Source organism: Apteryx rowi, unplaced genomic scaffold (genome assembly GCF_003343035.1).
Source record: "Apteryx rowi isolate R43461 unplaced genomic scaffold, aptRow1 scaffold_292, whole genome shotgun sequence".
NCBI lineage: Eukaryota > Metazoa > Chordata > Aves > Apterygiformes > Apterygidae > Apteryx > Apteryx rowi.
In genome coordinates this window covers 359,780-372,730 of record NW_020449330.1, presented here as the reverse complement: position 1 = coordinate 372,730, position 12,951 = coordinate 359,780, and the positions used below count along the sequence as shown (strand labels likewise).

The 12,951-nt window shown below is 37.4% G+C and overlaps 1 protein-coding gene across 1 annotated transcript in view; it reads right to left on the bottom strand.

Moving 5' to 3' along the window:
* ACAT1 (acetyl-CoA acetyltransferase 1) overlaps positions 1–12,951 on the bottom strand; it is a 16,499-nt gene that overhangs the window by 3,432 nt on the left and 116 nt on the right. The window contains exons 2-10 of the mRNA XM_026069359.1: positions 11,376–11,423; positions 10,295–10,412; positions 9,234–9,329; positions 7,767–7,867; positions 5,123–5,266; positions 3,052–3,202; positions 2,342–2,437; positions 1,476–1,589; positions 984–1,048 (exon numbers count right to left, since the gene is read on the bottom strand). Of these exons, the coding sequence (XP_025925144.1) occupies positions 984–1,048; positions 1,476–1,589; positions 2,342–2,437; positions 3,052–3,202; positions 5,123–5,266; positions 7,767–7,867; positions 9,234–9,329; positions 10,295–10,412; positions 11,376–11,423 (933 nt within the window). The remainder of the gene's footprint in view (positions 1–983; positions 1,049–1,475; positions 1,590–2,341; positions 2,438–3,051; positions 3,203–5,122; positions 5,267–7,766; positions 7,868–9,233; positions 9,330–10,294; positions 10,413–11,375; positions 11,424–12,951) is intronic.

Below are 12,951 nucleotides of genomic sequence, written 5' to 3'. Positions count from 1 at the left end.
TTTCCTAGTAAACTCGGACCTCTCTCCAATTAGTTTTAAAAGGTTATTACAATTAAGAGCAAAGACCATTTAAACATTGTTACACTGCAGCTTGCTAAGGCAGAGATTATCATGCCCTTACAGAAGGCTTAAACTATAGCTGAAACCAGCCATTTATCTGCCTTCGAGCATGCTTCAGTACTGCAACTAAAATGATCCAGAGAAAGGCTTGGCTAAGATTAAAGCAGAATTTCATTTACAGCATCAGGTTCAGGAAGAATGAACCTATAGTTTACTTTCACATTTACAAAATCCACAAAGCATGTTCAGAATCTGCAGTGCAAAAAGGAAAGCAAAAAAAAAAAGTGTAGAGAACCTTATAAATGCAAAGCAAGCATAATAATGCACCAGCACGTTCTTAACTTTGTTTCCAAAGTTAATGACTCAAGCTGCCTACAGGTCCTCTGCTATATCAAGAGATTCAACTTCGCATGTCAGAACCTCTTCATCAGATGGAAAAATAGCAAAATTGAAGCTCTAGAGTACAAACTGATATTTTGCAAAAGAAGAAATGAAGAGTACCTCCATGCAAAGAATACATTTTCATCACACTTCTATACTAAGACTATTGCTAGATTAAGTGCATTTACACTGATACAGCAGTGCCTTATGCTTTCAGTTCCTTGATAAGATAGATGATAGTCTATACTTGTATAATTATCTATTTATTTTGCTTTTTAATTACACTAGCTGCAAAGCTTTGAAAGTGTAAACAAGCCCAAAGATGGTGAAAACAGTATTCTCTTTCAAAATAGATACGAGAAATTTTTTACTCTAAAATCTACGTTTTAGCCTTGACCCTCTGAAAAACATGTATTCTTTCTATTTATGAAGTAATTATAATTTAAATCCTAACTACAAGAATATCAATCCACTGAGGGATGAACCAGTGATCCAGTGCTAGGAAAGTCTGTTCTTCAAACAACACTGAGTTTTATTCCTACCTTGGGAACAGCATATGCAGGTGCGATTGGAAAGTCAATAGGGTCAACAGCAGCATCTGCAAAAGCTACAAAATCACAAAAGCTGTTTAAACACCTTTTCTTCTTACCACAGATGACTTCTATTTGTACAAGCTGCAAACCCAGCTAAGAAAGAGAAATTCTGAATATAATAGTCTCTGAAAATAGACACATCTAAAGTTTATTGCCTTAAGTAACCTGCATAACAACATTTTCAGATGTTTAATATTATCTCACATAGAAAAGTGGTTATAATCAAGAGCCTGCTTTTAAGGCACTTGAAACTTCAAATACTGTATTGAGAAGATGCAACCATAATACAGCCCATGGCCTCACCTTTTCTATCCCATGAATAAAAGATAACAGGACAAAAAAGATTCCCAGTCTGAGACCACACTGTAGGAATATTTTCCAGGACTGTACTCAAAGAAGAAGAAGAAGGGGGGAAAAAAAACAACAACAACAAAAACTTACCGACTATTCGTGCCAACGGTTTAACTTTCAGCCTCTTGGCTGCTTCTGTAGTCATCACTACCACAGCAGCCGCTCCATCATTCAGAGTACTAGCATTAGCAGCTGTAACTGTTCCTAAAAGACATAATGCACTGATTAAACAGAGGGAAAAAAGTGTGATAGCTCAGGTGTATCCTGCAAATGATTTTTTTTCTTCAAGCTCTTGAACCTTCAGCCTCAACAATATGGTAATATTTGTTGCATTGAGCTAACTAAAAATGACTTTTTTTTTTTTTTAATTAACTTAAACTGGTACAATTGGCTGTATTTGCAAGCTATATCCAAACAGTAGGTTAGATAATGGTTTCCATGTCAGGTGTATTGTCTGCATTAAGGCAGAATTTCAGCTTAGACGGGATTGTGAACAAGCGGCAACTTTAACTGATTTAGCCAGAAAGATTTATCAATTACAGATGTAGGTAAGTAACAGGTAAATATATGTAAAGGCATACCAGCTCTCACTGGAACAAAAAGTTCTACTTGGTGGAGACCAAGGCAATAGCTAAACTGAAGCCAATCTATCTGTTTGAGTCTTTTTAAAGTAACTGTCCAAAACAAGTTTTCACTGGTTTATAAGTTCTTGAACCATCTTTTAATTCAAGCCAATTCAAGCTGTTGTGGAGCCAAGACTTCAGTTTCTTCCTAGGATTTTTCTTTATCTTAACAGACATCTAAAAGTTAAGAGATTACTATTGGACATCCAAGCCCTTGTAAAAAGTACTCTTAACAATAAAAAAATATCTTTGCACTTGGTGCAAAAAAAAAAAAAAAAAAAAACAGGAAAGAAAGAAAGAAAAAAATTAAGCAGTTGACTTAACAATATTTACCATTTTCTTTTTGGAAAACAGCCTTGAGCTTTGGAACTTTACTAAAATCAACACGTTTGTATTCTTCATCTTCTTTCACTTCTGTATCTGGCTTTCCTGAAATAGAGATTATGCTTCATATTTTATAGCAAAGTTTATTCTTAAGACATTATTTTGATTAAATGTTGCCCAATTTAAACAACTTATTTCATTTAAAAATGTAAACTTATTCATGAGTGTCAAGAAATACACTTATGAAAACTATCAAAATTTATTCCTTAATCCCATTTATTCACAGCAAATCTATTTATACTTCACAGTGAGTGAATGAAAGGGATAAAAAAACCCATATCTTTATGGTAATTAATAGCAAAATTAAAACAGAGATGTCATACTAGCAAAAGTCATACTAAGCTAAATTCAATACCTAGTCATCCACTCATTAAGAAAAAAAAAAAAGTAGTAGTATTTAACATTAAAGAAAAAGAAAAGAAGAAACAGACCACAGGTCACTGAATGCATTTCACCAAAAAGACTTTTTTTAAAAAAAATAACTTATTTAATTTATTTTAACTTTTTTTAAACTTTTTTTTAAACTTATCTAAAATAATAATAATAATAAATATTCCTGAAGTCTGGATATTTAAACAGCACAGTTCACCCTAAACACAGACAATTTTACTGCTTTCAATGAGAAACACAATTCATTTCACCATGCCTTTCCATAATACCTTTTTGTGAAACAGTGACAGGAACTATTTCATTTTTCAGTATTCCTGATTCCCAGGCTGTTTTGCTCTTAGTGTAGGAGCCTATGGCGTAAGTGTCTTGTTCCTCTCGTGAGATGGTAAGCTTCTTAGCAGTGTTCTCAGCACAGTTACCCTTGGAGAAAGCCAAGCACATTAGTTTGGCACTTCTGGACATGTGACCCAGAAATACAACTCAAAAGCTCAACCAGCAGATTATTGGAATTGAATATGTCTACCATTTGGTGTGCATTTCTAATGCATGTGGTCATGATCAAATCACAGCTTCTGCTTTTGGAATATGAACTTCAGATTTAGGAACACTTCTGGATCCAGATTTCTGGATCGATAAGCCATGAAGGAATATTCCTTGTGAGGCTTTTTAAAACTAGAAAAAATGCATGCAAAACTAAGTCTTAAAGTGCTTAGAGACTGTCAGAGAAACTCTGACAAACTCAGAATGAGTTTTCTCATTCTCTGACTCAATGTCAGAGCCTGAAGAAAACTGTTCAGCCACAGAACAGTATGTTCACATCATCGTACTATTTTTATTCCATTATTAGCATGTCTATTACAAGGGTTAAAAGAATAGTCCAAAACACAGGGTTTATTTAGCCTTTGGGATACTCCCAAAAATGCATATGTAGAAGTGTGCATACCTTTTGTCCAATAATTGTCTAATAACTAATAATCAGAATGAAAAAAAATCATCCTATATAATCATAGTCATAATGAATTATGATTGTATAATTACAAACTATCTAAATACCTGGTGACAAAGAAGAAAATGGATACTCATTTAGCAAGCTTGAAAGATTTATTCTTAAACAGATACTGCTCTTCTTTGGTCTCTCATTTCTAAAGAAAACAGTGAATCGCCACAAGAGCCTTTCATACTGTGTTCCTCCAGTTCTTCAAACAGGCAAGCTAATTTCTACGCAGTTAAAGTATTTAGAGTCTTCACAGCACCAGCAACTTACTCTATTGCCAGAATATAGACAAGAGTGTCTTCCTATAGCCTTGGGATGGGCCCTCCTGTGTATTCTCACACCGTTAAGATTTTCCAAGCAGGCTACAGGACAAAAGGTTCTAAAATACTGAATAAAATTCAAATTTTGTGTTTTATAACGAACTCCTACAGCTTTTCCCACACATAGGAACTAGCAAAGCCACTATGTATATTCCTAGAAAAAAATCCTCATAATCAAAATCCATTTTAGCAGAAATGCATGAGTGGTTTTCCTCTCTCTGGCCTGAACAGAGTGCACTACAGTAAGAAAAGAACACAGCATAAACAGAACAGTGAGGTCTGTATCAAATATGTGGATCAGCTGAAGACAGTAAAACCTTCTTCTGGAGACACCTTCATGAACGGTAGCAAGAACACTAACTGATCAATAAATATACTCCACAATTGTGAATAACTATAGGCAAAGGTCAGGAAGTATTCCTACACTGAAAATAGTCATTATCTTCTTGAAATGTTTTCCCTGATGCTTGTTCGTCACTATCTTCACATCAGTTATTTTTTTCCAAACCCACCCTAAGTTTGCAGATGGTTGTCCAATTTGAGCTACCATGCTGAAGAGTAAGAGTATCAGCTGACTCAAACCTTCTAATAGAGCCTCATACGTACATTGTGGGAGGGAAAGTAAACAGGAGACCTTGCTGAACCGTGCAAAGTAGGAACCTTCCAAGACATTAAGGAATTTGATTGTGCTCTCCTAAGGAGAGAACAGCAATCTACCAGTGACAAAAATGGCAATATTTGGGATTTCACTTTTTTTTTTTAATCCCTGTTCTGTGCTCCTCAGACTTCAGTGAGAGGCACATAAATATTAACACACAATTTGCTACTATGTTTTGGCCTTCTGTCTAGTCTCTCCCTTTCAGTTACTACAGGAAGCCTGGAAACAGAAGACTTTGTCCATCCCCCATTAACATTATTTCTTACTTCTAGGTTTGTTAGAGAAAGCAGTTTAATAATTATAAGTAAACTTGTCAGAGCTAGATCAAGTCTATGGTTGATACTTTAGTGTTGTGCAGGAACATTTACCATATGGATATGGTTATAAACATCTGTAAGCCCATCTTTTACTATCAGATCTTCCAGTTTTACTCCTCCATAAGGTGTTGTTCCTCTGCTCATTGTATAGGGAACATTAGACATGCTCTCCATTCCACCAGCAACCATTACATCCTGTTCAAACAAAACAAAAATGAAATTATTAAAAATAATTAACAATGCAGTGTGCTCTCTATGACTTCTTTTGGAAAGAAGTATTAACAAAAGCTTAAAACAGGACACCTTATAGGCACATTTCCAAGAAGTCTTATAGAAAGAGGGAGAAAAAAAAATTCTTTATGTAGTTAAAAAGCAAACAGCAGGGAAAACAGCTGAAGACAGTTAATCCATGCTGACAGAACAACTGGACTTTAGTCTGATAGATAATTTTAGAAAGCTGCAAGAGCCAAATCAGTCTCTTCCATTTCTATTTCCAAAGTTTCAAAGACCAAATTGTAAGTTTTGTTTTAAACAGTTTATTTTTCTCATTTTTGTTCTCCATTAGCAGCCTGATATCCCTATGGCACAAGCAGCAGTCAATTTATTTAGCAGCAGTAAAAAGAAACAGAGGTTTAAGAGAAGTACTTGCAGTTTTACATAATATTAGTTAATCTCGCTATGTAAGAATAGCTGACTCATAGTAAGGTTTTGTCATCTAGTCTGTCAAAAGGTGAGCAAAAGAGACTTTCAATAAACAATAATCATTAAACTTGAATTAGGTTGAATCATTATGGCATTTATAAATTAATAATATAATATATTTATAAATTGAAAACTTATAAATAAGTTTTTAATCTGAGACAAAAAGTGAAAAAATAGCAAAACTATAAGGATCATAAGCATACCAAAAATCACTAGGTTCTCAGAGCAAGAAGAGGAGACATAGTTGTGTTTAATGGAGGACTTGACATGGATAAAGGCAAGAAAAATACCAACACAGCAGTGCAGGTTTTTGAGAGTTCAGTAATGCTGCCTATATGACTACAAAAGATATTTTCATCAAAATAATCATTAAAAAAAAAGTTTTCAACTTTTTTATTAAGATTCAGGGAAATAATAGTTTGGTTCAAAATAGAGTATAAACTAGATCCAAGAACAGTAGCATAAGTAATGAAGAGGAGAAAAGAGGCTGGAGATAACTGGAAAGGCAGGTAAACAGAAAGGTAAGCGTGATATGAAAGCAGTGACGGAGCAAAGGAACCTTTGCCAGTCCCTGGCATTCCTATGCCATAAAGTGAAGAACTTGGAGACAGAATTAACACAATTGTTTATATGACACTGTGTCTGCTCATACACCCACTCAAGGCACTGGGAACCATCACCGACTTTCATAGCACAGACACCTCACAGTCTGCAGCTAGGAAAAACATGGTAATTTATAGCTCTAAGGAGCTACTAACTGGCAGAGCCTCTGCTGCTCTTGCCAATACTTGCAGAGCACACATAATTAGCATGCTAAAAACTCCAGTTCTCTTCAGAGAGCATGGCCTGCATCTGTCAAACAAACCAAATGAATGAGCACTAACAAACTCACTGGATGTAAATTACTAAATCCAAATGTAGCTGTTTACACAGAAATGCTGGGCCTGATTCAAAGCCCAGTGAAAAGACTTCCACTGACTTCCATAGGCTCTGGACAAAGTGTCATTCTCTGCAAAGAAAGGCCAAAGTAATAAGTAATTGCCTAACTTAGTAACACTGGTATTTTTACAGTAAAGACAAAGCAACTTAAATATTTTACTTTGGTTCTTGGTTAAACAAAAATAAAGAGTTATGAGTAAATTTCACACTTATGATCCGTTTACTTTGTAAACCAAAAATACATATTGAAGTGACAAAATCTTCACTTCAACGAAGGGGAGATTTTGCCAAAAATGCTCTAAGTATGGAATTAAAAACAAAATTGAAATGTCTTTCTTCACATTCACACTTCTCCTATATTCTTCGCTGCACTGTATTTGATGGCTTGCTGAAGACAATGTATTCTCCCAACTGTCCATTAAGTAACACTATTTTTCCCCATTCTATATGAATCTTAGACTACAGCTGACAAAGACAAGCAGTTCCTCTCCCTCAAACTCTTCAAAAAATGTGCTTATTCGGCAACACTAAAAAGTCTCAGCTTCTTCTAAAATAATAACAAAGCCTGAAACATCTTAAATGAATTAAATGTATATATTACAGCAATATCATTTCAAAACATCTTTAACTATATTAAAGTGTTAAAAGTGCTTGAAAGTCAAGATGAAGCATGTCTCAACAAGATCTAAGTCTATATAAATTTCTTCAAGTTTTCAAACCAGAAAGCTTGAAAATTTCCTTATTTGGGTGTGGGAGAGGAGGGGTAAAGAGACGATGTACTTAAAAATAAAAACCACAAAAACACACACTTGTTATTTGCTCAGCTCTAAAAACACATCGGACAATTTCATAACTATAATACTTACAAATTTTTTATGTTTCAAATTGCAGGTTGCATAAGGAAAACAAAAACTCATTAACCAGATTCACTATCCCAAGTCAAAAACACAGTAATTAGTAGGACAGGATCTATGATATTGGTTGTGTGTGGTTTTTTTCCCCCCTCCATAATTAGAGCTATATGTCTAGTTAAACAGCACTAACGTTCACCTACCTGATTGCCACACATTAGGCTTTGTGCTGCCATCATGATCGATTTCATTCCTGAAGCACAGACTTTATTGACAGTGGTAGTAGGAGTACAGATTGGTAGACCTAAGTCAAATAGATTGAACAAACAATTGTATTATTTCAAGGGTAGCCTAACACTGTATTGGTGTTTCAACAAGATTTCACACGGGACCAACTTTTATTTAAGCCCAGGGTGTCCAACACGCATTATTTAGCCTGCCAGGACAATTTATCTATCCCCGCCCCTCGCTGGTATCCTTCTTGGAGACTCTGTAGTTTCTTGTCATCAGGCTCATGGGATAAGAGAGGAAGCAAAGGAAGAGTGAGAAAGATGACGGAAGACAGACAGCCAACTCCAGAAATATTCCTCGTCTTAACACTCCCTGTGTCTAAGAAGCACACAAGATTGAAAAGGTATAAACAAGCTGTTCAAGTCAGCTATTGGCAATATGACAGTATGCCAGTACAAGAGTTCTAAACTTTATTTTATCCGCTTTTATTTTATCCAATTTTTATTTTAGCCATTACCAATCAGGACCAAAATTGTTAGGTGTCAGGGTTATTGCAGTGTTCACAACAATAGTTTTGGGCTCTGTGTGCAGCTTGGCTCAGGTCCATTGCATCACTGTCTCTATCCCAGTCTTGCTTTCTAGCATTACGGCTCTACTGCCAGCACATCACCTCCCTACCGGCAGTAACATGGGGAAAACAGCTGGGGGAAAGAAAAAGGCCTTATCTATCCCTTTCCCTCAGATGGTAGCACTTCCTTCTCTTTCAGCAAAGTACAGGGATAGAGCCAAAACAGTATCCAGTTCTTCCCTAGCCCATAGGCCTTTCCAGAGTCATGCTAAGGAATGGAATTCTATCCCTACAGGAAAAGGGAGAAGAAAATAATTCCAGCACCCCAATATCCTTCATGCTGTAGTTAACATTACAGAGTGAATCCCTCCTGTGACAGCTCCAGGTTTCACACTAAGATGAAAGTGTAGTGACATACCTACATATCTACAGTTTAAGGAAACTTGCCGATCCCATATCCAAAAAGGTTTAATAGTAATGGGACACTGGGGGGGAAAAAAAAAAAAATCTGTTTCATGACAGATTCAAAGAGCATCATCCGTCACTAGCATAAAATGCCCTGGAAGTAGCAGTCTACTCTCTAGTATCCTCTTTTTCCAGGTTCTGCAAAGACTGTAGGCAATAAGATCTATCATGCACATAAAAATTTATTCCTGAGCATGCACAATTAGGCCCAGTTACATGAGTAAAACAAATAGCCCTCGCTCACCATGGGAAAAAACCGTACACAGACTGTCTTGATGAAAGGCTGGGCACCACTGATTCAAATTAACCTTTGCTTTAACTCATAGCTCAATAACCTACAGTTGCTTTAGCAGCAGTCTGCATCAAGATAGAAGATCTTTAACCCCAGAATCAAGAGAATGAATACCTGCACCCAGTACTGCTTGTCTTGCTGGAGCTTGTCCTTGTCCAGCCTGCAGGACGTTACCCATATACACTTCTTTCACTTCTTCTGCAGGGATACCTGTGCAACAAAATTGTTTTTATTCAGGATTCTTTGCATGGAAAAAATGTAATGCCCTTTTATGGACTTTAGCATTGGAATTCCCTACCAAAAAAGAAGTGGGGAAACAGGCCATTTCCAACCTGTGTGCTAAAAGCAGCACACAGGCCTCTGGACCTGCCCACTAGATCTGAACACCCATCCATGGAACATGGTGAACTGGTGACCCCCCAGAACAGAATTCCCAGTTACCCTGCAGGAGAAGCCATAGAGGGCTAACTAAAGCAAACATTTCCAAATCTCCCCAGTGGCCTAAGCAGCTCAATTCCCATGGATGGAAAAATCTATGAAGCTTTCTATCTGCCATAATTGTGGCAAAGGGAACAGGTATTTTACATGGTTTAGCCAAAATATCAGCTAGCAGCCACCAAATGGAAAAGTCCTGTTCTCCCAGTGCTTCTCTTGCAACAGCACCGGCATTCAAGTTCTCACAAAACGTTGATTCAAGAAGGTGAATTTGAAGATAAATGCCTTCCTCCCCTGCCAGAAGACTTTTTTGCCGATTTAATTCCCCTGAACAGAGTCACAAGGGAGTCGGGCAGACTTGAGTGTGCATGTAACAAGGGGGCAGCAAAGAGAAGGACCCCTGGTTTCAGCAGCACCTAGCCTTTATAACAGATTAAGTGTGCCATAGAATCACTCCCTCAGGCAAGCAATTAGCATGTCCAATAGGATTTGAATTAGCACAGATATCCCTACCCTAAGTAATAGTCTGCTCTTAGAAGCAGCACTTAATTCTTATTGAAACAAAGCCCAACAGTCATCTTTAAGCATCATTTGCGAATAAAGACTTAAGAGCACCACACTGCGTGTACGTGTGTGTGGGGGGGAACCTTCTGTTTACCAAGCAACTTAAAAACAAACACAAATTGATACTGTTCTGAGCCACTTGCAGTTTTCTCTTGTGAAAAAATATTTACATGTACCTGCTCTGTCAATTGCTCCTTTAATTGCAATGGAACCAAGTTTAGTGGCTGGCAATGATGAAAGGGATCCTTGGAAAGATCCAATTGGTGTCCTTGCAGCACTTGCTATCACCACTTCCTAGGAGAAGTATGAAGTAAAAGTCACAGTATCTCTCACACACGCCCACACTTACCACTATTTTTAAAAATTATCCTCTTTTACTCTCTCATCCATGTCACAGCTTCCCCTTTATCCTGCAAGTTTCAGAGCACAAAAATTGTCTTAATTACGTCCTGTACAGAAAAAGCCCCATTTGGTCAGGTTCTTGAACCTATTACACCGGTGTCTAAAGATGTCCTAACAAATGCCAGGGAACTTAAAACTGGTGTACTGGTACACTTCTGTCTGTACACCAAAGAAAGTAGGTTATAGAACAGAACTTCCCTCTCTCCTCTGATTTCAGCCACTACAATTACATAAACATTTCATCTAACACTTAGTGAGACAATATTTTGTACCTTGGAAAAGTAAGAATCTTATCAAGCTTTGTCAAAGCTCTATCAGATTAAAGATCTTCTGACAATGCATAAGCAGTAGTTTTTTAAGACATGGTATGACATTCAGCTCTACATCTAGGAGTCCGTCAAAACAGATGTACTCAGTTTTCCTCAGTTCTAACTTTCTTCAATGTTACATCAATATGCCTACCTGCTAACCTGGCTCCCTGCGAGAGTACCATGAGGACCTGACACCAGAGATTCGCATTTCAAAGTTCTGGCTGCTCCTGCCCGGCTACTTAGTAGAGCCAATGAATACCTTCAACCCTATTGATTTCAATGGAAGTCAGACACAAAACTTTACAGGGTCTCACTTCAAGTTCTTTATTTAGAGAGACAGGCAAAGAAACAAAACACCAGAAAACATTTAAACAAAAAAAAAATCCAAAGTGACAAAATATATTTACTGTAAAACCAAGAAATCTGAATGCAGATTTGTTGCGATAACTTAAAAGAAAAAAAAAAATTCATGGTTTAAGAAGCAGGTTTAGAACAGTGATTTATTTCAGCTTGTGCTTGTAGTGAGATGGTGCTTTATACTTACATTTAAAGTACGTTGTGATGCATAGTCACGGCTTGTATACTTCAAAGCCTGAAAATAAAACAGCCTTCAGAATTTCATATTAAGAATGCTAATACCATGATGTTTCATAAGAATGCCCCATTTTCATGAAAGTAATTAATTTTTCAATAATCTAAGAACTACTGGAAAATATTAAAATATAAAAATCATAAATGTATTTTTCAAATATACTTTAGTACAAAGCCTCACTGTAACATCTGCGATGAAATATTTTTTGAAAAATAAACAGACACTCCTTTAAAACAAAAAACTTGTTTTGGCCAAGTCCATTACGCAGATACATAACAGTGCTATAACAGCCAGGAAGTGAGMGGTGCTATCTTAAAAAAAAGTTTACTCGTCTCCCTGTCTGCTTCGCTGGACTTTGGTTCTTTCATTGCCATTGCTAACTTTACTACTTTTTACTAGTGGCAGTTCATGTCTACAGCTTCACTTCATTGGCATTTCATGATCAAAAATGAGGGTAATGACCACAGGATGCTGCATTGAAAAATGATAAAACACATCCAAGAAACGGAAATCATCACCAGATCAAATTCACTGGCTATTAGCTTCATCCAATTAATCAGCATAATGATAACAAAGATACATCTGCAGATATTATTTCATATGTTAGCAGAATTATCTTTCAGTTAGTGGCTTAACAAATTAAGAGTTTAAGCCATTTCTTCAGATAATATTTCAGCACACTGGAGGCTTCTGGTTCATTACTGAATAAGAGCATTCAGCTAAATTAATACTAATTAAAAATAATCATAATTTAATAACATTGCAAGAGCACCATCACCAGCAGCCTTTTATGCCAAAGAATGCTTTCTGGTACTGTGTCCACTTGCGGAGATTCCCATTTTCCAACTTTGTTTTTCAAAATTGCTTCTCTCCCTACTACAATACAAAGATTTAGCCTGTTTCTTTCTTCATTTGACAACCTTCAATTAACAAGACAGAGGATGGAGCTTTCCTCCTGTCTTTCAATTAGGTTTTTTTTTTTTTCTCCACATCAGGTTGTAACTTCCAGTGCAAAAGTTTCAAATGAAACTCCTCTCTGAAAATGAACTGTATGTCCTTCGGGCTTTAGTATTATGGTTTTAAGGGGTTAGTTACAAAAAACAGCCTACCAAAATAACATACCCTCACTGGGCTATACCTAAAGCTTATATATTAATAAATTGGACAAATAAGGCAATTCTGTAGGTGCCACTGGGTCCAGCCAGTAGCACTCACATTCTGTGTCCATGACAGACAACTGTCTTTTTTTTAAACTTCTGCAGCGGGCAAGACGCACCTTCAGCCTTCCGTGCGAGGATGCGGCCCAGCCCCACGCGGCGCATCCAAGCCGGCTGCTTCGCCCGCCCTCTTCGTTCAGCCCTGGCTCAGGGGGGGGTCCCAGCGGCAGGGGCCGCCTCCGCCACGGCGCAGCCTTCCTCCTCCTCCTCCTCCTCCTCCTCTTCCCCCCCCCGGGGTGGCCCCCACCGCGGCTGCGACCTTGGCCAAGCCGCTTCGGGCCCGGCGGCGGCGGCGGCTGGGCCCACCGGGC